The sequence below is a fragment of the Tachysurus fulvidraco genome, chromosome 22 (assembly GCF_022655615.1).
Source record: "Tachysurus fulvidraco isolate hzauxx_2018 chromosome 22, HZAU_PFXX_2.0, whole genome shotgun sequence".
NCBI lineage: Eukaryota > Metazoa > Chordata > Actinopteri > Siluriformes > Bagridae > Tachysurus > Tachysurus fulvidraco.
This window is the reverse complement of record NC_062539.1, coordinates 5,726,202-5,752,883: the sequence shown is the minus strand read 5'-3', so window position 1 is coordinate 5,752,883 and position 26,682 is coordinate 5,726,202. Positions and strand designations below refer to the sequence as shown.

General features: G+C 38.8%; 1 protein-coding gene across 3 annotated transcripts; it reads left to right on the top strand.

Annotated features, from left to right (window-relative positions):
- The first annotated feature begins 12,994 nt into the window (after positions 1-12,994).
- Positions 12,995-26,645, top strand: LOC113645168 (protein APCDD1-like). Of its 3 annotated transcripts, XM_027150541.2 has the most exons (7): positions 12,995-13,432; positions 16,794-16,939; positions 18,134-18,317; positions 19,188-19,398; positions 20,212-20,526; positions 24,547-24,868; positions 25,134-26,645. In XM_027150541.2, exons 2-7 carry the CDS (start codon positions 16,912-16,914, stop codon positions 25,589-25,591), a joined length of 1,518 nt encoding a protein of 505 aa, XP_027006342.1. In that variant the 5' UTR covers positions 12,995-13,432; positions 16,794-16,911; the 3' UTR covers positions 25,592-26,645. The 3 variants fall into 3 exon arrangements, with proteins under 3 accessions (XP_027006342.1, XP_027006341.1, XP_027006340.1); XM_027150540.2 differs by lacking the exon at positions 16,794-16,939; XM_027150539.2 differs by lacking the exon at positions 16,794-16,939 and having other exon boundaries at positions 18,131-18,317.
- Positions 26,646-26,682: the final 37 nt, after the last annotated feature.

Genomic DNA, 26,682 nt, shown 5'->3' with positions numbered 1-26,682 from the left:
AGTATGTACTTGCAGCTATGCTAAGCTTTTCCTACCAAATGGGAGAAACATAACAATAGGTAAACATTTCAAACTTTTTTTTTTTTTTTTTTTTAAGAAAATGGAAATAACATTGGGGGCATGGTGGCTTAGTGGTTAGCACGTTTGCCTCACACCTCCAGGGTTGGGGGTTCGATTCCTGCCTCCGCCTTGTGTGTGTGGAGTTTGCATGTTCTCCCCGTGCCTCGGGGGTTTCCTTCGGGTACTCCGGTTTCCTCCCCCGGTCCAAAGACATGCATGGTAGGTTGATTGGCATCTCTGGAAAATTGTCCATAGTGTGTGATTGTGTGAGTGAATGAGTGTGTGTGTGCCCTGCGAAGGGTTGGCACTCGTCCAGGGTGTATCCTGCCTCGATGCCCGATGACGCCGAGGTAGTTCGGATAAGCGGTAGAAAATGAGTGAGTGAGAGAGAGAAATAACATTGAAGCACACTTTATTATTGAATGTTCAGTAGTTTATGTAGGATACTTGGTGCTCTTTGACATTGCAGGCTCAGGTGTGTTCAATCGAAGTGACCCAGTTACTACAGGTCCAGCACTAAATGTGGGATCTTTTGACTTAAGAAATTTGCTACTTCTCTTAATTCCATTCTTGCAGTCTAAAGGACAGCAAAATGTCAAAACTGTACAGTGTATAGACAAAATTTAAGATGAAATCTAAAATGTAGGTACTGTATAGTATAATTTTTAGTCAGTGTACTACATTGTACCATCACAAACATGTTGTACTGATTTTTGATTATTATTTTTATTAGAGTCATCTCAGGAATAAGAGCAAGTCTTTTCATTAATCTTACAAAACACCTTAAATGACAAGGTTTAACCAGCTTTAATGTTGTAACCTTGTCATTTTCAGTGAGAGATGGAACCGTAGATTGTAGACACGTAGCCGTCTTCTGTAACCTCCTGCACTGCAGAGTACACTGATTTAATATGATGGGTTTTTTCCTTCTCATGATAAGTTTCTAACAAAGTCTCAACAGAAGACAGATTTTGTGTTTAATAACCAAGGCCTGGGGCTTTGAAAACATATTGTTCTCAATAAAGTGGAAAGATTTCTGTTGAAATGAACTGTCCCATGGTCTCAAGGGGAAAGATATGGATATAGCTGTTTCCAGAAAATGTCTGCGGAGTCAGCGGTGACTGCCACATCCATGAATTGCTTTTAATGACATGATGAATACCATTTGGTCTGTTACATATTTTGTTTGATGCGTCATTAGATGTTCAATTCAATTCAATTCAAGTTTATTTGTATAGCGCTTTTTACAATAGACATTGTCTCAAAGCAGCTTTACAGAACATAAACATAAAGCAGAAGGTAGACATAATTAATGATAAAGGAAATAACGAATAATAAAAGAAATAAGAATGAGATGTTCAGAATATTACACTGAACACATCGGGGCTAGACAGAAACATTTAGTTTGCTTAATGGGAGCACAATCATGGCTCAGTAAAAACTAAATTTAATTCAAATTTTAACTTGAGGTGTGATGCTTGTTTTTTTTTCAACCGTCATCTACCTTCACTTTAACATATGGATTAAAGGTGACTTTAAAGGGATTTGGTTTCAAATATTTGACTGCACAACAACAACAAATTAAAGATCAAATGTACAACCATTAAGCTTAGGATGAAACAGACATAGGACAAAGTTACCTAAGCTGTTATGTCGAGGTTTTATCTGATGTTAAACCTAAACAGTCATTCTGGTTACTTCAGAATGATCCCATGAGAAAATTATTATGAATCTGTAAAAGTGAGTGTTTTCTTTCTTTTGGTTATATACAAATATTTTTATATGAAATGATATAAACACTGCTTTGTGCCAAACACTGAACAGAACACTCCTAAAAATTGGGCAAAGGTTCATTATTATTTTTAAAACCATGTGGTTATTCTTGCCTGCTCCAAGCTTTTGTGGTTTCCATGCATCATCAGAGCCACACTATTGCCAGTAAAACATAAGCATAAATTCTTTGCTGAGACTGGACTGAAGAAAAAAAAAAAAAAAACAGTCCCATATCTGCAACTATACAAATTTGGAGCTAATCAACTGAACCGCTCTACAGCAGTTGTACATTAACCGTCTTATTGACGCCTCAACAACAATAAATAAACTTGTGAGAAAAGATGTCTTCTGTCCTTTCCTTAGTTCTTTCCTTTTCCTTCCTTCTTTCCTTATGTGTCAAAATTCGTTTCATTCAAATTCAATTCAAATCCATTCAATATCTCGGTATCACTTATATTTCGGTGTCACTGAAAACTGTCGTTTTAAGACGCGTTAGTTATTATATATAAAACAGCTTAGCACTTACAAGTAACTTTTATTATTATTTATTTTTACTCATTCAATTATTATTTATTTTCAGCAATTTATTTTTTTTTTGTTAATGTTTCCCTGGGATCATTTAAAAGGTCAAACTTGGGGTATATAATAAAATTTAGTATCTGGAAACTCCTTAAAATACCACAAAATCAAAATTTTGAGATTGAAGTGTTAATCACGTTTTATATCACACTGTCACATGCTCCTCCTCTGACCACGATAAGAGGATTTTTCTACTGACACACAGTGTGAGATACAGGCTTCTCTCGCTCTCTGCCATAAGACTCGTCTAACTTGGTCTTGCCATTGATGTGGTCAGGTCATGCGCAGTGATATATGGTTTCCTGACTGGAGCAAAACACTAAAGTATCAGTGAAGGACCATGAATCATACAGTAATGAGATTTTAGAAAGCCAGTAGTGGCCTGGTGAATAACCAGAGAGAGAGAGCGAGAGAGAGAGGGGTTTGGGCTTTGAGGAGTCCATTCTATCGCTTTTTTTTTTTACTCTTTCTTTTACTTGTTTCCCTATGAAAGGTCAACTACAGTTGATTTTCTATTTTCTCCGATACAACGCCATATTTAAAAGAGACCAAATGAAAAAGTAAACAAAAAGAGAGATCTCAAAAGAAAAAGAAAAAACATTGGGCACTATTATTTGTTATACATTAGAAACATTTTGTTTCCATGGCAGCATTGGGGTCCCGATGGGGCGTGTTTCAGCAGAACTAATTTTGTGGCTAGAGAATGTTTTGAATATATTTGCTCTCTCATAAACACTAGAAGGTTTTGGGGGGAACATAAAAGTAAACTGCACTGGCATGAAAGGCTGCTTTTTATTTATGTGTGTAGGCTTAAGGCCTCTGCTTCTAGCCATGCTCCAGAGCATCTGATGCTTCACAGACAGGCGGTCTGACCGATAGAGAGAGAGAGAGAGAGAGAGAGAGAGAGAGAGAGAGAGAGAGAGAGACGACCGAGGAGACACAGAGAGAGAATGAGTGAAAGAGTGAGTGAGAGAGAGAGAGAGCAATACTGTGAGAGAGACTGACTTAGGTTACATCGCTTTGACTTTTAAGCAAAACAGTTCTTAGTGTTTAATTATAGTTATATATATATATAGTTAATTATAGATACATACTGTATTTCTTGTGAATACACAACATATATGAAGTACAATACTGTACTGTAGTATTTGGATACACACTATGGGTCATGCTGTTTCAGGAAAATAATCAACAACATTGCAGATGAAACTACAACATTGTGAGTTTTTACAATTATGTCATAATAATAGTGTTTTATTCCTCTTGCACCACAGAAAAACAATAACAGCTTACCAACAACTACTAATTGATTTTTATTCAATACGAGGCATTACCTTTCGAATTCTACCCAACCATTATATTTAAAGAGCCACCAAAATCTAAATTGCTTGAAAATTTGGTGAATTTTTAATTCTCTGTTTATTTATATGCTTACAGATCAAATTCCATGTAGATATTTTTTGTATATTGTGTGTTTGCAAGCAATTATAGTAAAAATGTGAAGCTAATAATTATTTACCTTTTAATTAAAGTGCACATTGCTCCAAACCTCCACTGCAGAATTCCCCCAAATGATAACAGCTTTTGGAGGTATCTTTACAGACTGACACATTTCTGTAAACACACACACACACACACACACACACACACACACACACACACACACACACACACACACACACACACACACACACACACACACAGAGCTGACTGCAGGTTGCTGCCTGCTCATGCCATGTACATACTGCAATATAATTACATTCATGCAGCAGTCAGAGAAAGTGAACAGTTGAAAGGTCTCATATTACAGACGTTGTGGTGTTAGATATCTGAGAGAGAATCTGGAGGATCGGCTCCATCATCTTTCTGTCTCTATTTAAGCCGTCATCATCTGAAATGTTTATGATTGCATTGGCATGCTTCGAGTGTAACAAATAAAAATACACACTTTACTAAAACTGACTGTCTTGGCTGCAGGCTGATAATTAAAGTAATTCAGTTAACTTTATAGAAATGTAATCATTTAGAATACAAATTTTAAAAAATGCAAAATTCAATTTTAGATTTATCCCTAATGAGCAAGCATGAGAAAACCGTGGCAAAGAAAAACTCCCTGAGACAAAATGAGGAAGAAACCTACATTTAAATAAAACCATTCTAAATAATGTCCTTTCTACATCTGTTTATAGTCGAATTGAATTGTGTAACCAGGACATAAATCAGCATCATTTCTGAATTCATAATAAATTCAAAACTAATTATCTTCTTGCTGAAGCCATCAAATGTTCAGTGATGGTCAATAATGGAGATCCAAAACCGGCGCCATGGTTACACATACTGTACGTTTAGCTAAGTCCATTATCTTACATAGGCTCAGGAGTTGTAGCTGTTACAGTACTTATGTACCTTTACCGGTATCGTTATTGTTTTTATTTAGCAGACTTTTTTCTATATACAGTAGGTATCCTGGTAACTTAGCATGTGCAGCCTAAGAAGCATGTCTCATATACAGCTGTTGAAATTCTGCTGACGGATGAAGCATCACTCGCAGGAAGACAGCTGCTGTTTGTTTTGGACACAAGTATTAGTAACTAAATCTGAATCTGCTTAGTGTGAAAATAATATTACAAGACACATAAATGCAAAGGAGGCTATGCTTCATATCGAACGCTGAATTGTTGATGAAAACAACGTGAAACCCGCAATAAGAATAACGATCATTTAAAGCTAGCATGATGAAATGCTAATATCTAACTAAAAGCTATATGACTACTGGATGTAGAGTAGAAATGTACTAATATATATGTGAAGAGATCATCTGCCTGCCCCTATGTTCTTGCTTGTCACATCTGTTAGAGATTACATTTGTTTGGAATTTGGATCAATTGCTTAAAGCTGTCTGATGAAAGAAAAAAAAGTCACATTAAGGCTTCCAGAAAATGTAGAGAGTAGAAAGAAGGTTTTTTTATGAGAGGAAAATGTTTTAATGTGTCTAAGTACAGTGACAAAAGTAATTGCGCTCTGTTTCTTTCCACTTCTGATGTGGATTAAATCTAGGAATTCTGTATTTCTGTAGTGAGCGATCTTTTAGAAAGAAAATGAGCCTTTTAGAGTTTTCCTGTTTCAGGTAAACATGGAGCAATCAGACAATTACTGTAAACATCAGCATCAAAGCGAGCACTCCAAGTTTTATAGGAATGGTGATCACCTGTTAAATAGAGAACAGGCAGAGGCTCAGATGCAGATCCAGTGCTGGGGCAAATCTTCCCATCAAACCACATCAAACGGGACAGAAAGAGAGACGCTTTGACAAAGCTCACCCACGGAGGTCTGAACTGTGCAGGGAGGCCGTGGTGGGGCATTGTGGGGTTGTGGCCACACTACAGAGAGATTCCATTTCTGGAGCAGCGATCTGGCAGAGGATGGCAGAGAGAGAAATGTGAGTGAAAGAGGGGTCACAGCTCTCTCTTTCTCTCTCTCTCTCTCTCTCTCTCTCACACACACACACACACACACTCTGGGATGTTTTAAGAGTGTGGGCTGCTGTGTGATGAAAATGGAACTTTAGATGTATCTCTCTCTCGCTCTCTCTCTCTCTTTCTCTCTGTTGGATGTTTGAAAGGGCGTGGGCTGCTGTGTGAGGAAGATGGAACTGTAGATGTATCGCTCTCGCTCTCTCTCTCTCTCTCTCTCTCTCTCTCTCTCTTTCTCTCTCTCTCACTCACTCACTCACTCTCTCTCGCTCTCTCTCTCTGTGAGATCATATTTTTTAGCTGTAATGTTTTTGAACCTGGCTAAGATGTACTGTAAGTCCGATTCACCAGAACCTTTTCTTTCTCTCTCTCTCTCTCTCTCTCTCTCTCTCTCTCTCTCTCTCTCTCTCTCTCTCTCTCTCTCTCTCTCTCTCTCTCTCTCTCTCTAGCTCTCTCTCACTCTTATTGCTCTAAATCTGGATTTGTTTAAACAAGTCTCAGCCATTCTCTGAGCAGATGCTGGCCATATTGAAGCTCAGCTCTGGCCCGATGACTGCCAAACAGTGTTGATCTCATACCCTCTTCCTCCTCTTTCTCCTTCTCCTACTTACTTTCTGAGCTTTGAGGGCTTATTGTTCAGCTATCAGCTTTTCCAGAAAGACGGTCTTGTACTATTGTAGATTATTATTTTATTGTATTTACTGGTAATTACAGCATACCCGCAGTACGCAGTATCTTTCTTTGTCAAAGTCAGAAAAATCAGAACAGAAGCGATCCTCAGACATACTGTATTTTTACGGTAACTGTATGTATACAATGATAATGATAAAAAGCAACGGAACGGAATATCCTTGCTCATCTAAATTCCTCTATATTAATTTGTAAATATAAGAAAAGAAATATTTCAGTATATCAATTGTTGGATAAACTTTATTGGTGTTTTTATAGCAGCGTATAAAGATCTGTGTTAAACGTGTGTATCGAGGATTTCCTATATCGATACCAAAATGATCCACATCGGTATTTAGAAATCAGATATGCCAAACACTACAGACAAGTGGGGTGGAGTTTAGCAAAAACAGATGTGTGCTTCGGTTACTCGGGATTCTACGCTTGGACATGGCCCTATTTTTCTTGTGTGATTTTAGCTCAAACTAAACGCAGTGTTGAGTCCAGCGCCACTGTCTGTTCATTTGTAACCACAATTTTTCACACTTAAAAAAGAAAATAATTAATGAATTAATTTCATTTTATTTGTGTATCACTTTTAATAACAGACATTGTCACAAAACAGCTTTAGAGACATACTTACATCTACTTACATCACATACTTACATACTTACAGCAATAAATTATATAAATATTACATTTAAATTCCCTAATGATTAAGCCACTCTGGATGTCTACATTTCTATCTGATGTTTTTACAGGCTTAAAGGCAAATCCTTATTTAGACACATCTAGTCAAGAAACATAGAGTGCATAAGATGACTATGAATACAAGTAACTTTATCATTATATATTCATGTCACTTTTAGAGATGTAGATTTTTTTTTAATATATATTTTATCCCTAATGGGCCAAAAGGTTGACGTTAAAATCTCGGCTCTTAACTAACGTCTCAAAGGTTTATGAGTCCAAATCCCAGGGCTACCTGAGAGTCAGGGTCTTAACTGTCTTCAATGTGTGTGCTTGGATTAAATCCTGTCTCACTTCTAAATCACATTGGGGTGAAAAAAGCATCAACCTAATAAAAAAAATGTAAATGTAAACCTTGAACGAGTTACAGCTTTTATGTCAAGTGCTGGTCAATGTGTCCAGCTGACAGAAATATTACAATCTCTTGACAGTTCTTCCTGCATGAAAGAGATCCTGGACTTTACAAGGCTACATTAAGTCTCAGTTAGGTTTTACTTAAATACCACTTTAAATATTCTCTAGCAAAGTGGAAAAAGGTGCTGTGGTCAGAACTAAAAAAAAAAGAGTTTTGGATTTCATCCAAAGTATGTCTGGAGAAAAGCCAGTATTTTTAACCATCGTCTCTGAGGTAAAAGATGGTGGTGAGAGGATCCGGTTGTGCAGGTGGTTCTCTTTAGCTAGGAGTGAGGTACTTGTCAGGATTTAATGGAAGATGGATGGCACAAAATACAGGCGAAGTTTCGACAAAAGCCTGCAGCCGTCAGCTAGGAAGTGAGAATGAGAAGATCACCTTTCAGTGTGACAAGTTCAGCAACAAAGCAACCGTACAGTAGCTGCAGGACAGAAAGGTGAACGTCCGGTTTTACTGAAAAGCAAATGTTTCATTGTGACAAGTTCAACATCCAAGCAATAATCCAGGTGTTGATGGACATAAAGGTGGATATGTGGCTCAAAAACTGAGAGGTCCATCAACAGTCAGCACAGCACACTGTCCTGACAGGAGAGAGAGAGAGAGAGAGAGAGAGAGAGAGAGAGAGAGAGAGAGAGAGAGAGAGAGAGAGAGAGAGAGAGAGAGAGAGAGAGAGAGAGAGAGAGAGAGAGAGAGAGAGAAAGAGAGAGAGAGAGATAGAGATAGAGAGAGAAACAGAGAGATAGAGAGAGAGAGAGAGAGAGCAGGTGACAGTGTAATATTCTGATTCAAAGCTGTGATTCAACAGAAATGTGTGTGTGTGTGTGTGTGTGTGTGTGTGTGTGTGTGTGTGTGTGTGTGTGTGTGTGTGTGTGAGAGAGAGAGAGAGAGAGAGAGAGAGAGAGAGAGAGAGAGAGAGAGAGAGAGAGCAGGTGACAGTGTAATATTCTGATTCAAAGCTGTGATTCAACAGAAATGTGTGTGTGTGTGTGTGTGTGTGTGTGTGTGTGTGTGTGTGTGTGTGTGTGTGTGTGTGTGTGTGTGTGTGTAAGAAAAAAAACACAACATGGAATACTATTATGGAAAAGTAATCAATTACAGGATGGTGTGATGATTTGTAGTTACTTTCTTTTACCATCCAAAAGTTAATTCATTAACAATATCAGCAAGTCCCAAGTGTGTGTGTGTGTGTATATATATATAGAATTATTTATCTGAAACTTTTCTGTCTTGAAATTGCTTCATTCTTGGAAAAGCACTGACACAGGAGACTCCTTCCATAAAATGTTAAATAAACATCTCTTTGCTATATTAATGATCTTATAATTGTATTTATTTATTCAATGTCTTTAGACTTTCGGTTTGTTTAATTTGTCCGTCATTAATTTTAAATTATTTAGATTGTCCTCCAGACAAGTTCCTGTCAATGAGCTGTTGTTGCTATGATAATAGTTCTGTGCTATAATGTATTACATAATATTTGTATAAGGAATAAGTTTCAATGTTAGTACAGAGGCTTAAAGTATAAGCATACTTAATTATTGTTTCTATAGAAACCTTGGTGTATAACTTCTTTAGGCATATCCTGATTCCGAAAGAGGAACCACAGAGGCTTTGATTACTGAACACAGACAGGGTTAACACACCGTGACTGCTCTGTCTCCCTTCCTCTCTCATTCCCTCTTCTCTCATTTCTAAGCCAGGCTGCTAAATCCCTCCTCTCTCTGTGAGCATTGTTCCGGATCCTGGCCTCTGCCTATCCGTAATCTGGGAAAAAGAAGGAGACTGAAGGAGAGAGGGAACGAGGGGATGTGTGGAGCAGAGCGGAGCGTGCAGAAGGAAGGGTGAAACCTTGACAAACTCCATGGTAACGCAACAGGAGAAGAAATCCCCAAACAATAAATTTAATTAGAGACGCTGGGTGTGGGCCAAAATCTCTTAATCATGATTTTATGAGAAAGAAAGAAAGAAAGAAAGAAAGAAAGAAAGAAAGAAAGAAAGAAAGAAAGAAAGAAAGAAAGAAAGAAAGAAAGAAAGAAAGAAAGAAAGAGAAACAGAGAGACAGAAAAAGACAGGCATAAGTTTTAGAAACAGAACATAGACAATGTCAGCCAAGAACAAGGGCCTAATATGATTTTACATGTTCACCAAATGTCCTGATTTCCATAAGACTGTAATTCTGAAGTTTGTGCATTCAAATAAGCTGCTGATGTTAGCTAATGAACTGGTCTGATCTATTTTTATCTTTCTCACATTTATCAGACACACTTATCCAGAGTGACTTAGATTTTATTTTAATTTACACAACCGAGCAATTGAGACTTAAGGACTTTGCTTAGGGGTCCAGCAATGGCAGCTAGGTGGACCTTGGATTCGACCTCATGTCCTTCCGATCAGTAAACCAATACCTTAGCTGAGATACCACTCACTACATAGAATCTCCTGATTATGGGCCTTATTTACTTATCAGTCATTTTTAATCAGTATAAACAAATTAATTATTTAATTTCTGTCAGTCGTATATAAAATTAATCAACACACTATTGGCTTTCATTATCAGGATTTTTTGGACCTTTGCTATGAATATACTGTCCCTAGTAGACAGTAAAAACAGAAATACTTATGAAACTAATACAAATACTTAAAGCACTGAGAGTCTATTTACATTTGAGCAATTAATGATCACTGTGGAGTGTCCCATGGCAATGAAATACAATGCTGAACTTCTATTGTTACCTCTGGTAAAATAATTAACATTAGCCTTTATTGATATTTCTGCCAACCTTTTTGGCCAAAACATAATATTCATATTTTCATTTTTATCTGTTCATTCTGAATAATGGATTAATGTTTAGATTTGGTTACATCCCTCGTGTACTGTATCTTTGAATTCTGTATATCTGCCTGGGTTTGTTTAGGTTGTATAATGTTCAGAGAAACACAGCTGATAGAAGTACAGTTTATTATGTGCAGCATATAGAGCCAGCTATGGTGTTAGTCCTGTGAGCTGTGGATCAGCGGGGTGAATTAGTGCTGAGTAAGGCAGGAACTCATCCCAGAGGTCTCTCTAGTGCCTGAGGCAGGAGGCTGGTGTTTGTTTTGAATCCCAATGCACACATACAGGTTACAAACCTCAGAGAGCTTGTGTAAAATCAATTCATGGATCAGAGCAACAGGTCACACAGACACCCAAGAAACAGAGATCAGGGGTCAATGGTCAGGGGGTTAGGGGTGTTTATGGATTTCTGCAGTTCTCATATGGATCTCTGCCAATAAGGTGTTACAGAAGAATAATAAAACTGATAAATTAGAACGTACACCACACCTTAGACATATACACTGCACCCAACCCATGACACACATGCAGTTTTGGCTGAAATAATTATGACTAAAAAAAGGCACTATACTTTCACGTAGAAATGCAAGAATGTCTCCATTAGAGGTTTGTTTTTTTTTTCAACAGGATTAAATATGCACTGATTTATTGTTAAAGGTCTATATTTATGTTTGGACTTTATGCTTTTAGAGGAGAAGTCTCCATGTTGAAGTTAGCTCATATTAGGTTTGAGGTCACTGGAAATCCACAGATAATAAACTCTGTAGGCTTTTTTCATCCCTGCCAAGTGGGATTTTTTTTTTTATCTCAGCTTGTCTTTACTTGTGATCTCAGAATGCTATTCACTAAAGAACACTGCAGAAAGTGTGTGTGTGTGTGTGTGTGTGTGTGTGTGTGTGTGTGTGTGTGTGTGTGTGTGTGTGTGTGTGTGTGTGTGTGTGTGTGTGTGTGTGTGTGTGTGTGTCAGAGAGAGAGAGAGAGAGAGAGAGAGAGAGAGAGTGGGGGGGGGGTGTTTTTTCCAATACCTGTGGTTTTCCTAAACTGAAAACATTTAGTTAGAACAATGGAGAGGGTGAGGGACAATAACCAAGTTTGACAGTAACAGATATGCATGAAGTCACTGCTTTATAGACACCATCCCGGCCTCTCTATTTTCTCACTTTTACAGCTGCAGGGTCTCTTGTGAGAAAGACATGGAGACAAATAAATGAAAATGAGAGTGAGAGAGAAAAACCTATGTCCAATTGTAGCCAAACTGAGAGATTAAAGTCTTTTGAACACATGGAAACCAACCCCAAATTTTGGACACTTGTGTTTTTTCCTTTTCCATAAGGTCACACGGTTATCACAGTTGCAGGAAATTACACAACTCTTCCCCGAGGCACTGTTGTGTTTAGAAATTCGTCAATATTGTTAACACCATAGGAGAAAACATTAATGGTTTTAGATAGGATAGTGAGAGTAGAGCACTTTCTATTTTCCTGTACATTCTCAAAGTTTTAATCCAAAATATAAAGTGAAAGTTTTAAGAGAAAATCTTTAAAAGAAAAAAGTTTTCATGTTTAACATCATGTAAATTAGTTTTGACTGTGATTATGTTAACGCAAAATACATACTCAATATAACCGTATAATAAACTTTTACAATAGTACAATGTTACCAATCCTCCTAATGTAGTAACTCTATATTTTAGAGTTTTTCAGCTCTTACACTCATATTTTTATTTCTTTATAAAGGTGTTATTAATGAGCTGATGAGTTGAATGTGATTTACAGTAAACATGTCCATATTATTCTAATTTAAGTTTGTACCTGAGACTTTATTCCTTAATACTTAGTACTTAATTCCTATAAAAGAAATAAAATAATAAACCAATTATAATACAAATAGTCTACATTCACCTTATTTGATAAAGGTCATTTTTAAATAGGTCTCGATTGACTTTTTAATTCAACTGTAATGAGTGTCACATTTATAATGTTTAATTACAGTATTAATAATATGAGATGTAAACATGAACAGTTGTAGGTGAATCTGATGGAAACACAGCAGCTCATCATTCTACTTGTCCATATTATATTAAATATAGCAACTTTTGCAAATGAAGAAAAAAAAAGTTGCTAAAGGGTGTAATTTTAAACATGTTGGATTGAACTGATCAACTTTAGTTAATTTTAAGAGTCTATCCTGTCTAAGATGTTACACTTGTGACCAGGAATAAAACTTACAATAAAATATTTACACAGTGAATAGATTTGAAATGCATAGAGTTTGTAAAGAGGACTGAAACTAGGGAATACATTGCTTAAGCTGTATAGACTGTAATAGACTTTTTTAGAGTACAGTTTAACTCTACTTCTCTGAGTGGTGAATCAAACGTACATCGACTCTCGCATGATTCGGCTCAGTCATAGCGTAACAGTATGTTCAAAAGAGTCGGATCAGTAAAGTGAATCGGATCGCTTGTGACTAGCAAAAGGCTCCGATTTTAGAGATCAGTCTTCAGTGGTGATTGCGAACCTGGAGTTGAATGTTCGCTAACGGGAGTTATCTTTTAGCTCATCTGAAATGCGTTCGCTCTTTTTTCTGGTCTAAAAAAAAACTCCAAACACTTAAAATACCGACAAAAATCACCGGTTCTTCAGTTCGGTTCGTCAGCGCGAGCGCTTCTCTGCTGGGCTACGAGCCGACACTTCTTCCGACACTCGCGGTTCATCAGGCGACTCAGCGTGGGTCAGGAGGCTCAGTGTGAACCTGCAGAGTCTCCAGCGGTTTCTTTAAGGGTTTTCTGATTTGCGCTTTATTTTGCCAGCACCAAAGTGGGGCTGCATGAAGACTGCATGAGGAGAATGGACATGACTGTAACACTGCTGCTGCTGCTTGGTGAGTCCTTATTCATGCTTTCTGTGTTACTCTCACAGGGAGCTTATGTATCATAATAATTCTATCACACTGAATTCTATAATAATTCTATCTATAATCATTTATTTCTATAATACTTCCATTGGATACTTCCCAAAATGTGCACAGTGTGCATGCATACATTAAATGAACACATGTGAGTGTGAAATTTCTTGCTTGGGTGTGTATTTAACTGTCCTGATTAAACCTTTTATCATATTTGATCACATATCCATCAGATATAAGGTGCAGCATGTTTTATCCACCCACAGGAGATTTAAACATCATTATTCTCGATATTTTCATTAAGAATTATGTTATAATCAGGCCTCAGGGTTTTTTTTTTTTTTATTTCATTTCACATGTCACATCCATAACCCTGATTTTACCATAACAACAAACAACTGTTGGCTGTTTCTCATCATCCTCAAATCCAGTATTAGTTTCTTCACAGCTCACAGTTTTTTTTTTCTTAAAATGTGCCACCTTGTCACCTGTATCTCATTAATATGTAAAGCAAAATCTTAATTTATAAAATGCATTATAAGATATACAAACAGTCTCATGGGTTATGCAGCCTATATAGACAACACTTAAAGCATAACGTTAATGTTTCATGAGCTTCAGTCATTTGTTCATTATTATTTGTACACTTTCATGATATTGATCCAAAAGAGATCCTAGTTTTATTCATATCACACTTAGCACATCAAAATATCTATCTCGATTCATATCTGCAAATATGTTCAGTTTGAATTGGCAGCTTTTCAAAATGTAGTCACCTGTTGATTGGAAAAATAAAAATATCGGTCTGTCATTTGGCAGAAAAAAAAAAAAAAACATTCGTTTTGATTGTGTTCCAAATGGTGTCCTGAGTCGTGCGTTCCTTCTCGCACTATGGTGATATTGAGGTGTGTTTAGGTATCTTGATAAAATCAGCTAATTGCATTTTGTAGTTCTTTCTAAAATTGCTAAACAAAAAATAGGTAACTTCACACTTTCTAATGCTTATTGGCGGCAAGTTAAACGAACTGCAAAAGACACTTTATGGGTAATTTAATGAAAACATCTCTTTCACTGTTGTTGGATTTAATGCGGCAGCATCAGCTTTGCTTTGTACTTAACAACTCGTCTGCACTTATTAAGCTTTGATAATCGCAGCAGGTTTTGGGCCATGTACTGTAACTGCTGTTGGGTCTGCTTCAACATGGTTAGTAATGGCACACAGAGGGCGCTCAAGAACACCTTCAGGTCCTGGAGTCAACTCCTATCCTGATATTTTAGTATTTTATCAGCTCCCAGCACACCTGATTCAGTTCATCAGATAATTACCAGCACTTACTGAGTTGACATGGGCAGGGAAAACACCACATGTTCTGGACAGTGGGGGGTTGCCTACTGCATAGACGGCCTGCAGCTCTCATTTGTAAGAGCAAAGGTTCTGTACTATAGAGGTTCTACAGGGAGATTATGTTTAAATCATTTGTTCTCAGAGGAAGAAAAAGCAATAAAGCGTTCTCCCTGGGGCTCTTGGGTTAGACGACGGTCATCCTGGAGTTGAAGGCTACGCTTTAGCTCTCTGTGATGCTGGTCTGGCATGGATGGGAAAGACGGATTACTGCAATGCCTTTGACCCGTTCCATCTGCTAGAAATGACAGCCAGAGGACAACCATTCAGCTCTCACTACAAATGGGGCCCAGAGATTTAAAAAAAATGCGATATTTTCAAATCCACTTAACTCTCGAGTGTGTTTAAAGGAATCTAACTTTCAATTAAGTGGCATGTTAGTGCAGCCTTTTCTTGCACCCGTAAAACTGCCGATGTCAGGCTGGATTAAAGCATATTGTAAATTTATTGAGGGGGTGGGACATCAGGATAAGGATGAAGAGACCAAAGGAGGAGCTTAGAGATGAGATGGAACATAAAGCCGCTTTCCTGCACACTGACGCTAAAGCTGTGATATAGACTAATATACAAGATAATGTGGTTAGAAAATCACAATAAAAAGTATAAAGCAACATTAATCATGTATAGAAACGATTAAAATTCAGTCCAGATGTGATTAAACACGAAGCATGGCAGATGGATAATATGCACAACTGAGTATGAGGCAATAATCTAATACACATACTTACATCCTGTGCACATTAAGGCCTTTTTCCTTTTTTATGCATCTAACAGAGTTCCTGTGGATACATAAAAATTGTGTATATCACCTGTATCGACACACGACTAATAAAAGGTGTTCTCAGAGACAGGTTGTCCCTCAGTTATAAAGAGAGACAGACATGGTAAAGTGCATAAGGAGAGATGCAGCATATCACAGAAATCCTGGATATCCCTCACCAGTTCTGCTTGACTCTGAAGCTCGTCCGTCCGTTTGTCAGCCGTCCCAGTACCGTTAGCTCACAGATGGGATCTGTCCAACTGGAAATGTTCTTGGTGGTTAAAGCATGGGGAACTGAGTGGGTGCTTTGAATTAGAGCTTGGGAAAAAGTGGTTATGGGCCTCAGGCTGGGGTAGAAGGGGCTATTTGGCTTCCATGCATGGAGGTTTGACAATTAAACCTCATATGAAGGATTTTAAAAAGCAGATTTGTTAAGCAAAAGCAGAAAAGCAGGCAGCATCAGGCACTATCACAGATATACTAGTAACATTGAAGAATACAGTAGACAAAGACTGGCAGCATAGTCGTGCATGGGAATTATAATGAGTTCATGTCGAGTCGTGAACTCTCTGTACCCAGGCTGCAGGACGCCAGTAGATCGTAAATACCCTCTGTGGGTCATGGGACATAAATACGCTTCATGCTTCAGTGACACTGAATACTTATACTGTATGTTTTGGCATCATGTATGCTTTCAAAATGCTGGCGATCTTATATGAGGATGATCCTATTTATTCCAAAGTATCATCACTGTACTGGCTTTATTCTGTCTATGAAGCTTCATGCAGTATCAAATCTACTGTCATCTCTCTAGGTCTCTCTGTCTTCTGTCTTTCTAGTTAGCTGGGTTCGAATTTCTGACAATTCCATGGATAGAAACAATGTTTACAACAGACTTATTAACATGTGGATCAATAGCAGCAAGGTTTTCTGTTAAAATGCTTTCAATACAAAATCCCAGGCCTTCCTTTAAAAAAAAAACTGAAGTTGTGCAACTATATGACAAGGCTAGGGTGCTAACGTGCCGTTAGAGATTTTCCCAACAGCAGACATGTCAGGTTGCCTTTTCATGTTATCGCAGTGTGTTTACATAATAGAAGCCTTCCGGGTTTTGCCGTAGCCAACTTCTCTACAGAGGTTTCAGATATCACAGTTTTGAATTATTTACTTGGCAGGCTTTATGAGTGGGAGTCGGTGCAGGTGCAAATGGAGCCGGTATGTCCCCAGGGTGCAGAGAGACAGACGGACGGACAGACAGATAGGAGGATGCACTATAGAACACTTACATGAGACATGAATGAGTTTTTCATGGGACTTATTGGTCAGTTGGGTCAAGATTCTCATTACACTTTTGCTTTTACAGCCTTCAGATAACTTGGGAAAAATTACTGTTAATTTTTCCTCACCGGTCAAAATGCTGCTCATTAGCTTTGAAAAAACTTTATTATAATTTCGAATAGCCAACATCTAATTTGTGGGCACGGTGGCTTAGTGGTTAGCACGTTTGCCTCACACCTCCAGGGTTGGGGGTTCGATTTCTGTGTGGAGTTTGCATGTTCTCCCCATGCCTCGGGGGTTTCCTCCAGGTACTCCGGTTTCCTCCCCCGGTCCAAAGACATGCAAGGTAGGTTGATTGGCATCTCTGGAAAATTGTCCGTAGTGTGTGGTTGTGTAAGTGAATGAGAGTGTGTGTGCCCTGCGATGGGTTGGCGCTCCGTCCAGGGTGTATCCTGCCTTGATGCCCGATGACGCCTGAGATAGGCACGGGCTCCCCGTGACCCGAGGTAGTTTGGATAAGCGGTAGAAAATGAATGAATGAATAATTTCAAAATCTGTTATGTTGAAAAATGAAAAGTTCTTAGACAATAATTTATCTGATGTGATGTACCTGATAATGAAAGGAGATGATGAGGCAGTGCTCACTGCGGCCTCAGATTCCTGTCCGTGGCTGACTGGAGTGGACCTGATGTGGTCTTCCTCTTTGGTAGCTTATCTATCTTAAGTTTTAACATGTGAAAGTGACGTGACGTACAGCTAAGTACGGTAACCCATACTCAGAATGTGTTCTCTGCATTTAACCCATCCAAAGTGCACACACAGCAGTGAACACACACACACCGTGAACACACACCCGGAGCAGTGGGCATCCATTTATGGGTCGGTGCCTTGCTCAAGGGCACATCAGTCTTGGCCGGCTCGAGGCTCGAACCCACAACCTTTGGGTTAGGAGTCAAACTCTCTAACCATTAGGATTTTTTTGAGTCACCCTTCCGATCAGCTCAGTTTTTTCTCTCATGATGTCTCTCATAAGTGCATACATCCTCAGGACTACTCCTGACTGTGTTTTTTGTTTTTCGCACTATTTTGTGTGAACTCTCACAAAAAAGTGTTGTGCATATAAATCACTCTGAAGTAAGTGTCAATTATCAATCATCACATCAGTAGCTCTCAATGAATAATTAGTGCTTTAATTTATACCCCTAAACAGTGTGTGATATGCTTGTGTGTTCAGCAGGATGGACAGTGGGCTCATCTCTGTATGTCTCGGATGGTCGATCACCTCGTTTGGCTCTGGAGAAGAGCTTGAGCTGGCCACCTAAAGACACGCAGTGTCAGCACATGCTAAAGCGTCTCCATAATGGAGCTCGTGTTACCGTGCAGATGCCCCCCAACATAGAAGGCCACTGGGTCTCCACCAGGTAAGTGTGTGACCTGAGGTCAGGTTTGCTGCTGAACTGTGATCGTGAATCGCACTGAATATAAAAATACAGACTTAACATCATACAGGAAATGAAGAAAATGATGGATTATTCAGGGAATATATTTACCAATTTGTCTTTCATGGTCTGTTTAGAGCATTACAATTTTATGGGACAATGTGTTATAGACTTGAGCATTGAGTAACTCGTTTCACTTGGTGTTTTAGCTCTATTGTTTGCTTCTTCTGGGGAAATAAATTTAAAACAAATTTGAGGCAAAACACTACAGGTAATAAAGACAATTTTGTTCATGCTAATCAATTATATTTATATATAGCATTTTATATATATACATATAACTAGAGTGGAAACACAACAAAAAAACGATTTTAATAATGAATAAAAAACAAACAAATAAACAAATACCAAAAACAAAAATCCCAGTTTCTAGATGATGCGTTTTCAGGAGAATGATACTACAGAAAGTTTTCCATAAAATATAAATTACCAAGTAATTTATTCATATAATTAAATATTTAAATATTTATTTCAATATTTTACTTGCTATTTTCTTGGTGAAATAATAATTCAACCATTTTTCCACAAACACCTTTAAAAGTTGTCACGACAGTTCTTTTTTTTTTTTCCACATCGTTAATTATTTAACATTACATTACATTTTGAAAGATGTAATAAATAAATAAATAAATAAATAAATAAATAAGCAATACATTACAGCTTTCATGACTTATATTTGATAGAAAACGAATGTTTGTACACTTATTTCTATCCTCTTTTCTGTTTTCCTGTCTTTCTTCCTTTTCCCTCCACACCTTGCTTCCGCCCTTCATTTTCTGTTTGCTGTGGCAGCTGTGAGGTACGTCCTGGCCCAGAGTTCATCACCCGCTTCTACCACTTCCAGCACAACCACACCTTTCAGGCCCACCAGTTCTACTACGCTGACAACCAGTGCACAGTGCCCACCTACACACTGGTGTTTCAGGGCCGTGTGCACATGCGCCAGGCCTCGTGGGTCATTCGCGGTGGCACAGAGGCTGATTACCACATCCATGACATACAGGTGAGACAGCTCAATGGTAAACCATGACAAGGAAAGCTGTACCAACATTAATGTATGCAATAAGCTATCAGCATTTAATGTTATTTAAAAACATGTTTTCCCTGTGTTTTGGGGGTTTCATACTTCAGTCCAAAGACATGCTTTTTTAAGATGATTGGCATTTCAAAATTGTCCGCAGTATGGAATTGAGTGTAAGTGTGTGTGATTGTGCACTGCCTTGTGCCCCAAGTCCCTAGGGATATACACCAGGTTCTCCACAAACCACAACAGAATCTGGATGGTTAGATGGATTTATGTGTAATGCGCCAAGCCTTGTACTAGCCTCATTGGCCGATTAGCAAAGCAAGCTAAGCATGCTAGCTACAGTACATACATTCACCAGACGCACAAATCATGTCTCCTAATTCTCCTGTCATGCATGACCTCTCATTAAATGTCATGTATGACAGGAGAATGTAAAATCATATAAGTCAAATATGCACTGGGTCACACATCTTGCACAATAGCCGAGTTCTATTAGGGTGCTGGTCTATTCACACTCCATCCCTTCTTTACTACACTCATGGATTTACTCTATAAGGTGGAAAATAATATTTTGTAGGAATGAAAATTATGTAGGAATAAAAAAAGAAAATTTTATTTAAAGTTATTTCCACTCACTGTCATGGTTTCATTCCAATCTTGAAGACTATTATGGATATTGATTGCGAACTGTGATTAAATTTGAACCTGGTCTCCGTCAGCAGTGTGGTTTATTGTGATGTATATGGGATACTGCGAGACTGTATTCATAACGTTCTACCTGAAACCCAGGTGGTGTGGCACTCTATGGACACAGCCAAGGAGCTGAGCAGGCGTCTGTTACAGAGCTGCGAGGAAACCAAAGGCACCTCCTTGGAGCTGAACAAAAGTTATGAGCTCTGTAGTGAGGAAGGAAGCTGCAACTGCACTCATGATATGACTTTCGCCATGCCTGAGCTGCAGCTGCTGCGGGTCGAGAAGCAATACCTGAACAGGAACGTGGAGCAGCCCGTGGAGGAGCTCTTCCTAGGTGATATTGATACTGAGCCGCACCGGAGGATAAGCCACAGGCCCTCGAGCTATCAGCCGCCGCTGCAGAACGTCAAGGTCAGTGTTTGTGCAGACGTCTGCTTTAATGAACTTTTCCATATGTACATTTAAAGATTGCTGGAGGGCGGTTTAAGAACTTCTGTACTGACTCTACCTGAGTTGAGGAATACGTGAAATGATTTTAATATTGCAAATCAGATTGAAATCATGAGTGAAAGTGAAACATTTGGTTTCTCCAGCTGTTAAGGCAGAAATTGGACGGACCGATTATCATTTTGTCAATTAACTTTACATGTATGTATATAGTAAGGAAGGAAGGAAGTCACAAATTCAGCTCTATTCGGGGGGTGTTTTCTTTCTTCTTCTTTTAAGCATAATTACATCAACCACTTCAGACTTGTTTACCTCAATAAAATGGACCCGTTTTAAGATCAAAGTCCTCAATAAAACTGTTTTTTTTTTTTTTGCTCACCACACTTTGGCACTGCGATGTCAAATACTCAAAATAAATCGACAGTGAAATTGCCCCGATTTGAGCTTTGATGAACATTTCAGTCTGTTTACACTTTGGCTCATACTCTAGTCCTTCACAATCACTCACATTGTCTGTCTCTTTATCCCTTTAGACAAGCGTGTGCATTTCTGTCCAGCAATTGTCTCATTTGGATACATGTCATTGAGCAGGTCACATCGTACTGTAGCTGGGCGTTAAAACAGCTGTCTAAATAAACCAAGCCTTGTTTTAGATGAATTAACGTTTTACAGATCATCATAGGGTCAACGTTTTACTGAACAGGGTGGAACCGTGATGTCCAACGAGGAGCTTTGCAGTGTTAAGCTCTTCCAAGCAAGGACACGAACGGTGAACCCAATCCCATCTCCTGGAAATCAACATGTGGTATTTGTAGAATTCTCGTGGCTGTATGAATTATTCCAGCAAACACATTCCAGGTCTGATTTCATGCATGCCTGAGGCAGTTCTCTGTTTCTCAGCCATCTCTCTCTCCCTCTGTCTTTGTCCACAATGCAAAAATAAGAGCAGCATTCAAGACTGGCCTTTGAGTTTATGGAATATAACGCCTTTCAAGTGTTTTATATGGAATGCTTCAGAAACACAGCAAAGATCACCACAAACGAGCTGGCTGGCCTTGGACACATGAACTGTACAGTATAAATTAAAAATATACACATATATGTGGAAAACGTTCCCAGTTTTCCAAAAGCTCATAACTTTTGGTGTCTGGTATAATTTCAGATTAAATGAGACAGAAAGGCCGTCTTACAGAAACGATGTCCACATAAATGTGTGCTGTTAAAAAAACGGTTTTGCACAATCCAGCCACATCGAATTCCAAACAAGAGTCGCTCTAACGACTGAGCCACAGGGGGGAAAAAAAACAACAACCGAAAATGAGCTTCGAAGCATGTGGCATCATTTTCATTCTAATCAAGCCTAACGATTTGGTCTCCACTTGGATGCGTTGTGACCACATCAGCCAAATATGGCAGAACCACGAATAAAAGATTTAATTAACAACTCTGCCATGCACGGGAGGAGGGTTCCTTCCTTTTTTTTTTTTTTTTTTTTTAGATGTTTTATTGCCGTAATGACAATTCCAGCCATAAATCACAAATAGCAGCTCGTGCCCAGGTCCGGATCTGTTTTCAGAGGATTCGAGAGTGCCACTCTGTTCGTTTGTGGTTAGTGGGTGGATCAGAGCTACATGGGCAGAGGCCAGCAGCAGTCACAACTGTTTTCTTCTTGTTTCCCATTCCTCTGCCACTGCTTTCCATTGTCCCTTCCCAAACCAGTTCGAGCCGGTCTGTTAGGACTGTCGATTGATAATTGATTGGCACAACTGGGTAAGTCAGCACACAAATTAGATGTTGGCGTTATCATGTTTTAATGGTGCAGAAAGCAATGCGAAAGGAAAATACACATCGTTTTTCTTATGTGGTGTGTTTAACTAAGGCAATCACAACTTCCAAATGACTTTGGATCGTTTTGGCTAGATGAAAGAAAAACTGGAGCCAGGCGGAGTGAGAGAGGAAGAGAGACTGAGACATGCTGTCAGATGTGTTGCATTTCTAAGCCTGAGGTTAGCCAGAAGAGCAGGGATTCATCAACTGAAATCTTCATCAGCAGGATGGGGTGAACACATCTTGTCCACACATGCAGTCTGTCTTTTCTTTTCTTTTCTTTCTGTTGTTTCCTGTGTTGTAGTCTCTACCCGAGTAAAGACGCCTTATTCTAGCACATCATTAAACATTTTGGTTTGCACGCTGAAGTAGATAAAAACCGGAGGAAGGAAAATATGCCCACTGTTTCCCGCTATTCCATTCCATAAAATAAAATAAAATAATACTAAAAACAGGAAAGACATGCCTAGCTCTGCAGGTATCTAAAAAGTCCAAACAGTTTTTCTTTTCCCAGACAGAACATATAATCCTTTGGACACACAATGGTTTTGGTCTGTTAGACGCTGCAGCTTGCTTAAGTATTTGAGCAAAAACTGACGATCCTGTTTCATAGCCCCTCTTTGCTAGTAAAGACTAAACATGTGGCTGGTTTCGTTTGACCTCAACTTTGACACACACTGTTTCATATTCCTCAAAAAAAGCATGAGCTTCTTGTGTTTTTCATGTAATCTCTATCCACCACATTTTAATCATGAAACCCGGACTAGAATTTGAACATTTCCATATATTGCGAAAACAACCGATAATCCGTTTGAATTAAACGCGCTTTTAAAAGACGTCTAAAGGGCCGATGATTATTCCACTGATGTTTTCTTAGAGGTGGAAACTCTCACACTACAGTCATAGCATTTGCAAATATTTAATTTATTCCTATGTCAATACAGGAGCCAACTTGAATATTTTTTTTCTTTTAAAAACTGATAAAGTAGATGTCAGGGCAAACAACAGTAAAATGCCATAAAAACCAATTCACTCAGGGGGGGAAAAGAGCTGAGACGTTAAAGACACACTTTTGTTTTTAAATTTGTTTTGCAGTGGTGAAATTTGACCTATTTTCAGCCAGTATTGTAAAACAACAAGTGGGTCTGGTATCTTTTGTTTTTATTAGTAATTAGTGATATGCCTTGCTTTTGTTGTTGTTGTTGTTGTTAATTGGTTGAAAAAAAAAATAGCCCACCATCCACCATTTTCGTAAAAATCTTTGGATTTTCTTGTTCAAAATATTGAACTTGAATTTCATGAATTAAGCTCTAAATCTGGGACTATGGTTTTTTTTTAAAGAACATGAATTTGTGTACAACGAAAAAATGTAACCTGTACGTAAAACTAGCAAATAACGTGTCTCTCATGTCCCTCTAAACCCAGCTGTAGACTTTTATTGGTTCAGTGTTGGACACTGTCCCTGGTGGTTATCTGGAGTTTATAAAAACAGTTTTATCAGTAACTAGTGTTGTGATTAAATGGGATTTAGATTCTTTTTCTCACACAATTAAGTCTACATTCTTGTGTGAGATAATCCCCCATATGGCCTGCATTCACAATATGTGAAAAAGTGTTCAGCTTCTTCAAAGTTAGCTATTAAAAACAACTGAGCAAAAGTATACAATACTTTTAAGAGGAAAAAATATACTTTTGCTCGCATCCTATACTGAGCCTTCTTGTTTGGGTAGAACAAGAAATCCAATACAAAGGATAAATACAAGGGACGATACGACTAATGCTACCACACAAGGGTGCTGGCAAGCGAATAGGGAATAATTACATGTTCACAGAAGATGTCTTTTAAAGGTAGCGATGGATTCTGCTGCTAAGTTCATTCCATCATTAAGGGGCATCCGTTTTTTGAAAGTTCTGGAAAAGGACCTCATGCCTCTTTGAGTAGGTACTACCAGACATCAGTTGTTAACCAATCACATAAGGGAGGGAGCATAAACCTCAAGAAGTGTGTTGAGGTGGGTGGGGGGTTGCTGTTCCTTTCAAACCACTTAATGCCTTTTAATCAATGGATACTATTGGTAGCATGCTCAAAAGAACCCATTTCTAGCGGTGACATTTATCTCAGTTCTGATCTCTCTTTCCTCACCTTCTTACCTTAAGAGTCATGAGCAGAACTGCATCGCGTGTCGGCTCATCTCACACTCGGACGAGTTCCACCCTCCGATCCTGCCGCCACAGCCCGAGCTCGCTGTAGACCTCTATGGCCAATGGGTTTCCCAGCGGTGCGAAGTTCGCCCAGACGCACTCTTCCTCACAAGACATTTCTTCTTCCACGATAACAACAACACATGGGAGGGTCATTACTACCACTACTCAGATCCCATCTGCAAGCACCCAACTTTCAGCATCTTTGCCAGGGGGAGGTACAGCCACGGTGTCCGCTCCACACAAGTCATGGGTGGAACCGAGTTTGTCTTTAAGGGTAAGTGTGGCTAAATTCTGTCAGCTGGTGAACTGTGAGGCTGGGTAGTGCCACTGCAAGCACATCAAGTCTAATTGTTTTTTGATCAGATGCAGGGATTTTAGGGGATGATTTCAAAAGCTCAGGGTAGTCAGGATACCCTATGGAACTAAAATGATCTAGTGTGGGGGACCAAACTATTGATACTTCCAAAGGAATTCAATCCAGACATGAGTGTAAAATGAAATATGGAAAATATTATCTAACTCTGTCTTTCTGGTTGTAGTGACCCACATGCGGGTGGTACCGATGGACCCAGGCACTACATCTCTCCTGAACATTTTTAATGGGAATGAATGTGGTGCTCAAGGCTCATGGCAGATCGGAGTGGAGCAGGACGTGACACAGACCAATGGCTGCAAGGCGCTGGGAATCCGCCTTCCACACACCGAGTTTGAGCTCTTTCGAATGGAACAGGACCCTCACGGTCGCTACCTGCTCTACAATGGCCAGCGGCCCAGCGATGGCTCCAGTCCTAACCAGCCTGACAAACGTGCCACCTCCTACCAGACGCCTCTGGTGCAGTGTTCAGTCAACAGCCAGAAGTCACAGGTCAATCTTAGTCACCATACAAAACTGCACCAAAGGTTGAATAACAGCGGTCGCCCAGCTCACCAAAGCTACCTGATGGAAACTGTGGTCATTGTTGGATTTAACATGCTGATTATGTACTTCTTTGGTTGAAATGAACCACTCCAGAAGCTAAACTGATGTTTCTGTACATCTTTGTACATATCCACACAAGGAGGATCAGAGATATCTAAGAACACACTCTGGCTATCTGGGAACAAGTTGACTTGACGTCTGGTTTCTGGGATACAGTTGGAATAAATGGAGATGGAGAAGCATGTGGAGAGGCAGAATGTACTGAACAGACTGCAAAGAACTGAAATTGCTGCACCACAGTAACTGCACTTTAAAAAAAAAAAATCCAAGCATAACTGGGAACTTTTACAGTTCCAATTTGTTTTTAAAAAAAGATAATTCTTGTTATTAGCTTCATCAAAGAGGGTTTCCTGTTTATTCTCTCAACCTTTACTGTAGATGTTTATGCTAAGAAAGAGATATTTTTCTATGGTATGATGTGTGTGTGTGTGTGTGTGTGTGTGCAAGAGCATTCGAAATGTCAAAATGAACCAATTCAGGGTCGTGTCGCTTGAAAGGGAACGACATTCTATCATATTATCGGTGATGAATTCTTACTGGACAGTAAAAAAAATTAACATTTGTTTAACATTTGAAACAGGAACGGGTAAAAGTGCGACACAATGTTCATGTTTAGTTTGGAGCAGAGTCGGAACAGGGCGGCTGACAGGGCCAGTTCTGATTTCCTGATGGTTCATGAGGTCTGCATGTGTGCCGAAAGCTATCATTTTTGCATACTGTATTGGGTTATGGCACGAAGAACATTCAATTGTGGCTTTGGATGTTCCACCAAAAACTGACATTCTTCCCTGCAGTTTGATCTTTTGAGGAAATAAAGCGGCAATATTAATTTCCCCCACTGGTATAACTCGTGTTTGCTGAAAAAGCAAGCGGAGTAAAATATGATCCTGTTTGAGACAAGATGTTATGAGGCATTTTAGATTTTTGTTTGTTTTGATACAGAGTACTATATTGTTACTAAAGCCTATGTAGCTCCTCAGCTGAACTACGTGCATCATTACCTGCAAGTGCCTTAAAAAGACATTGTCCTAATAACTGGATTGTAAGACTACAAATAAAATATTTAAATGGATTGTATGCCATTTATTTTGGTTTTTCCTTTTAATCTG

What these genes read in the sequence shown, in the direction of transcription:
- LOC113645168 (XM_027150539.2), top strand. Translation starts at nt 13,390, where the DNA reads ATGAGGAGAATGGACATGACTGTAACACTGCTGCTGCTGCTTG. An exon ending in GGCCACTGGGTCTCCACCAG is followed by an intron (nt 18,318 to 19,187) that starts GTAAGTGTGTGA and finishes TTGCTGTGGCAG; the next exon opens with CTGTGAGGTACGTCCTGGCC. An exon ending in ACCACATCCATGACATACAG is followed by an intron (nt 19,399 to 20,211) that starts GTGAGACAGCTC and finishes CCTGAAACCCAG; the next exon opens with GTGGTGTGGCACTCTATGGA.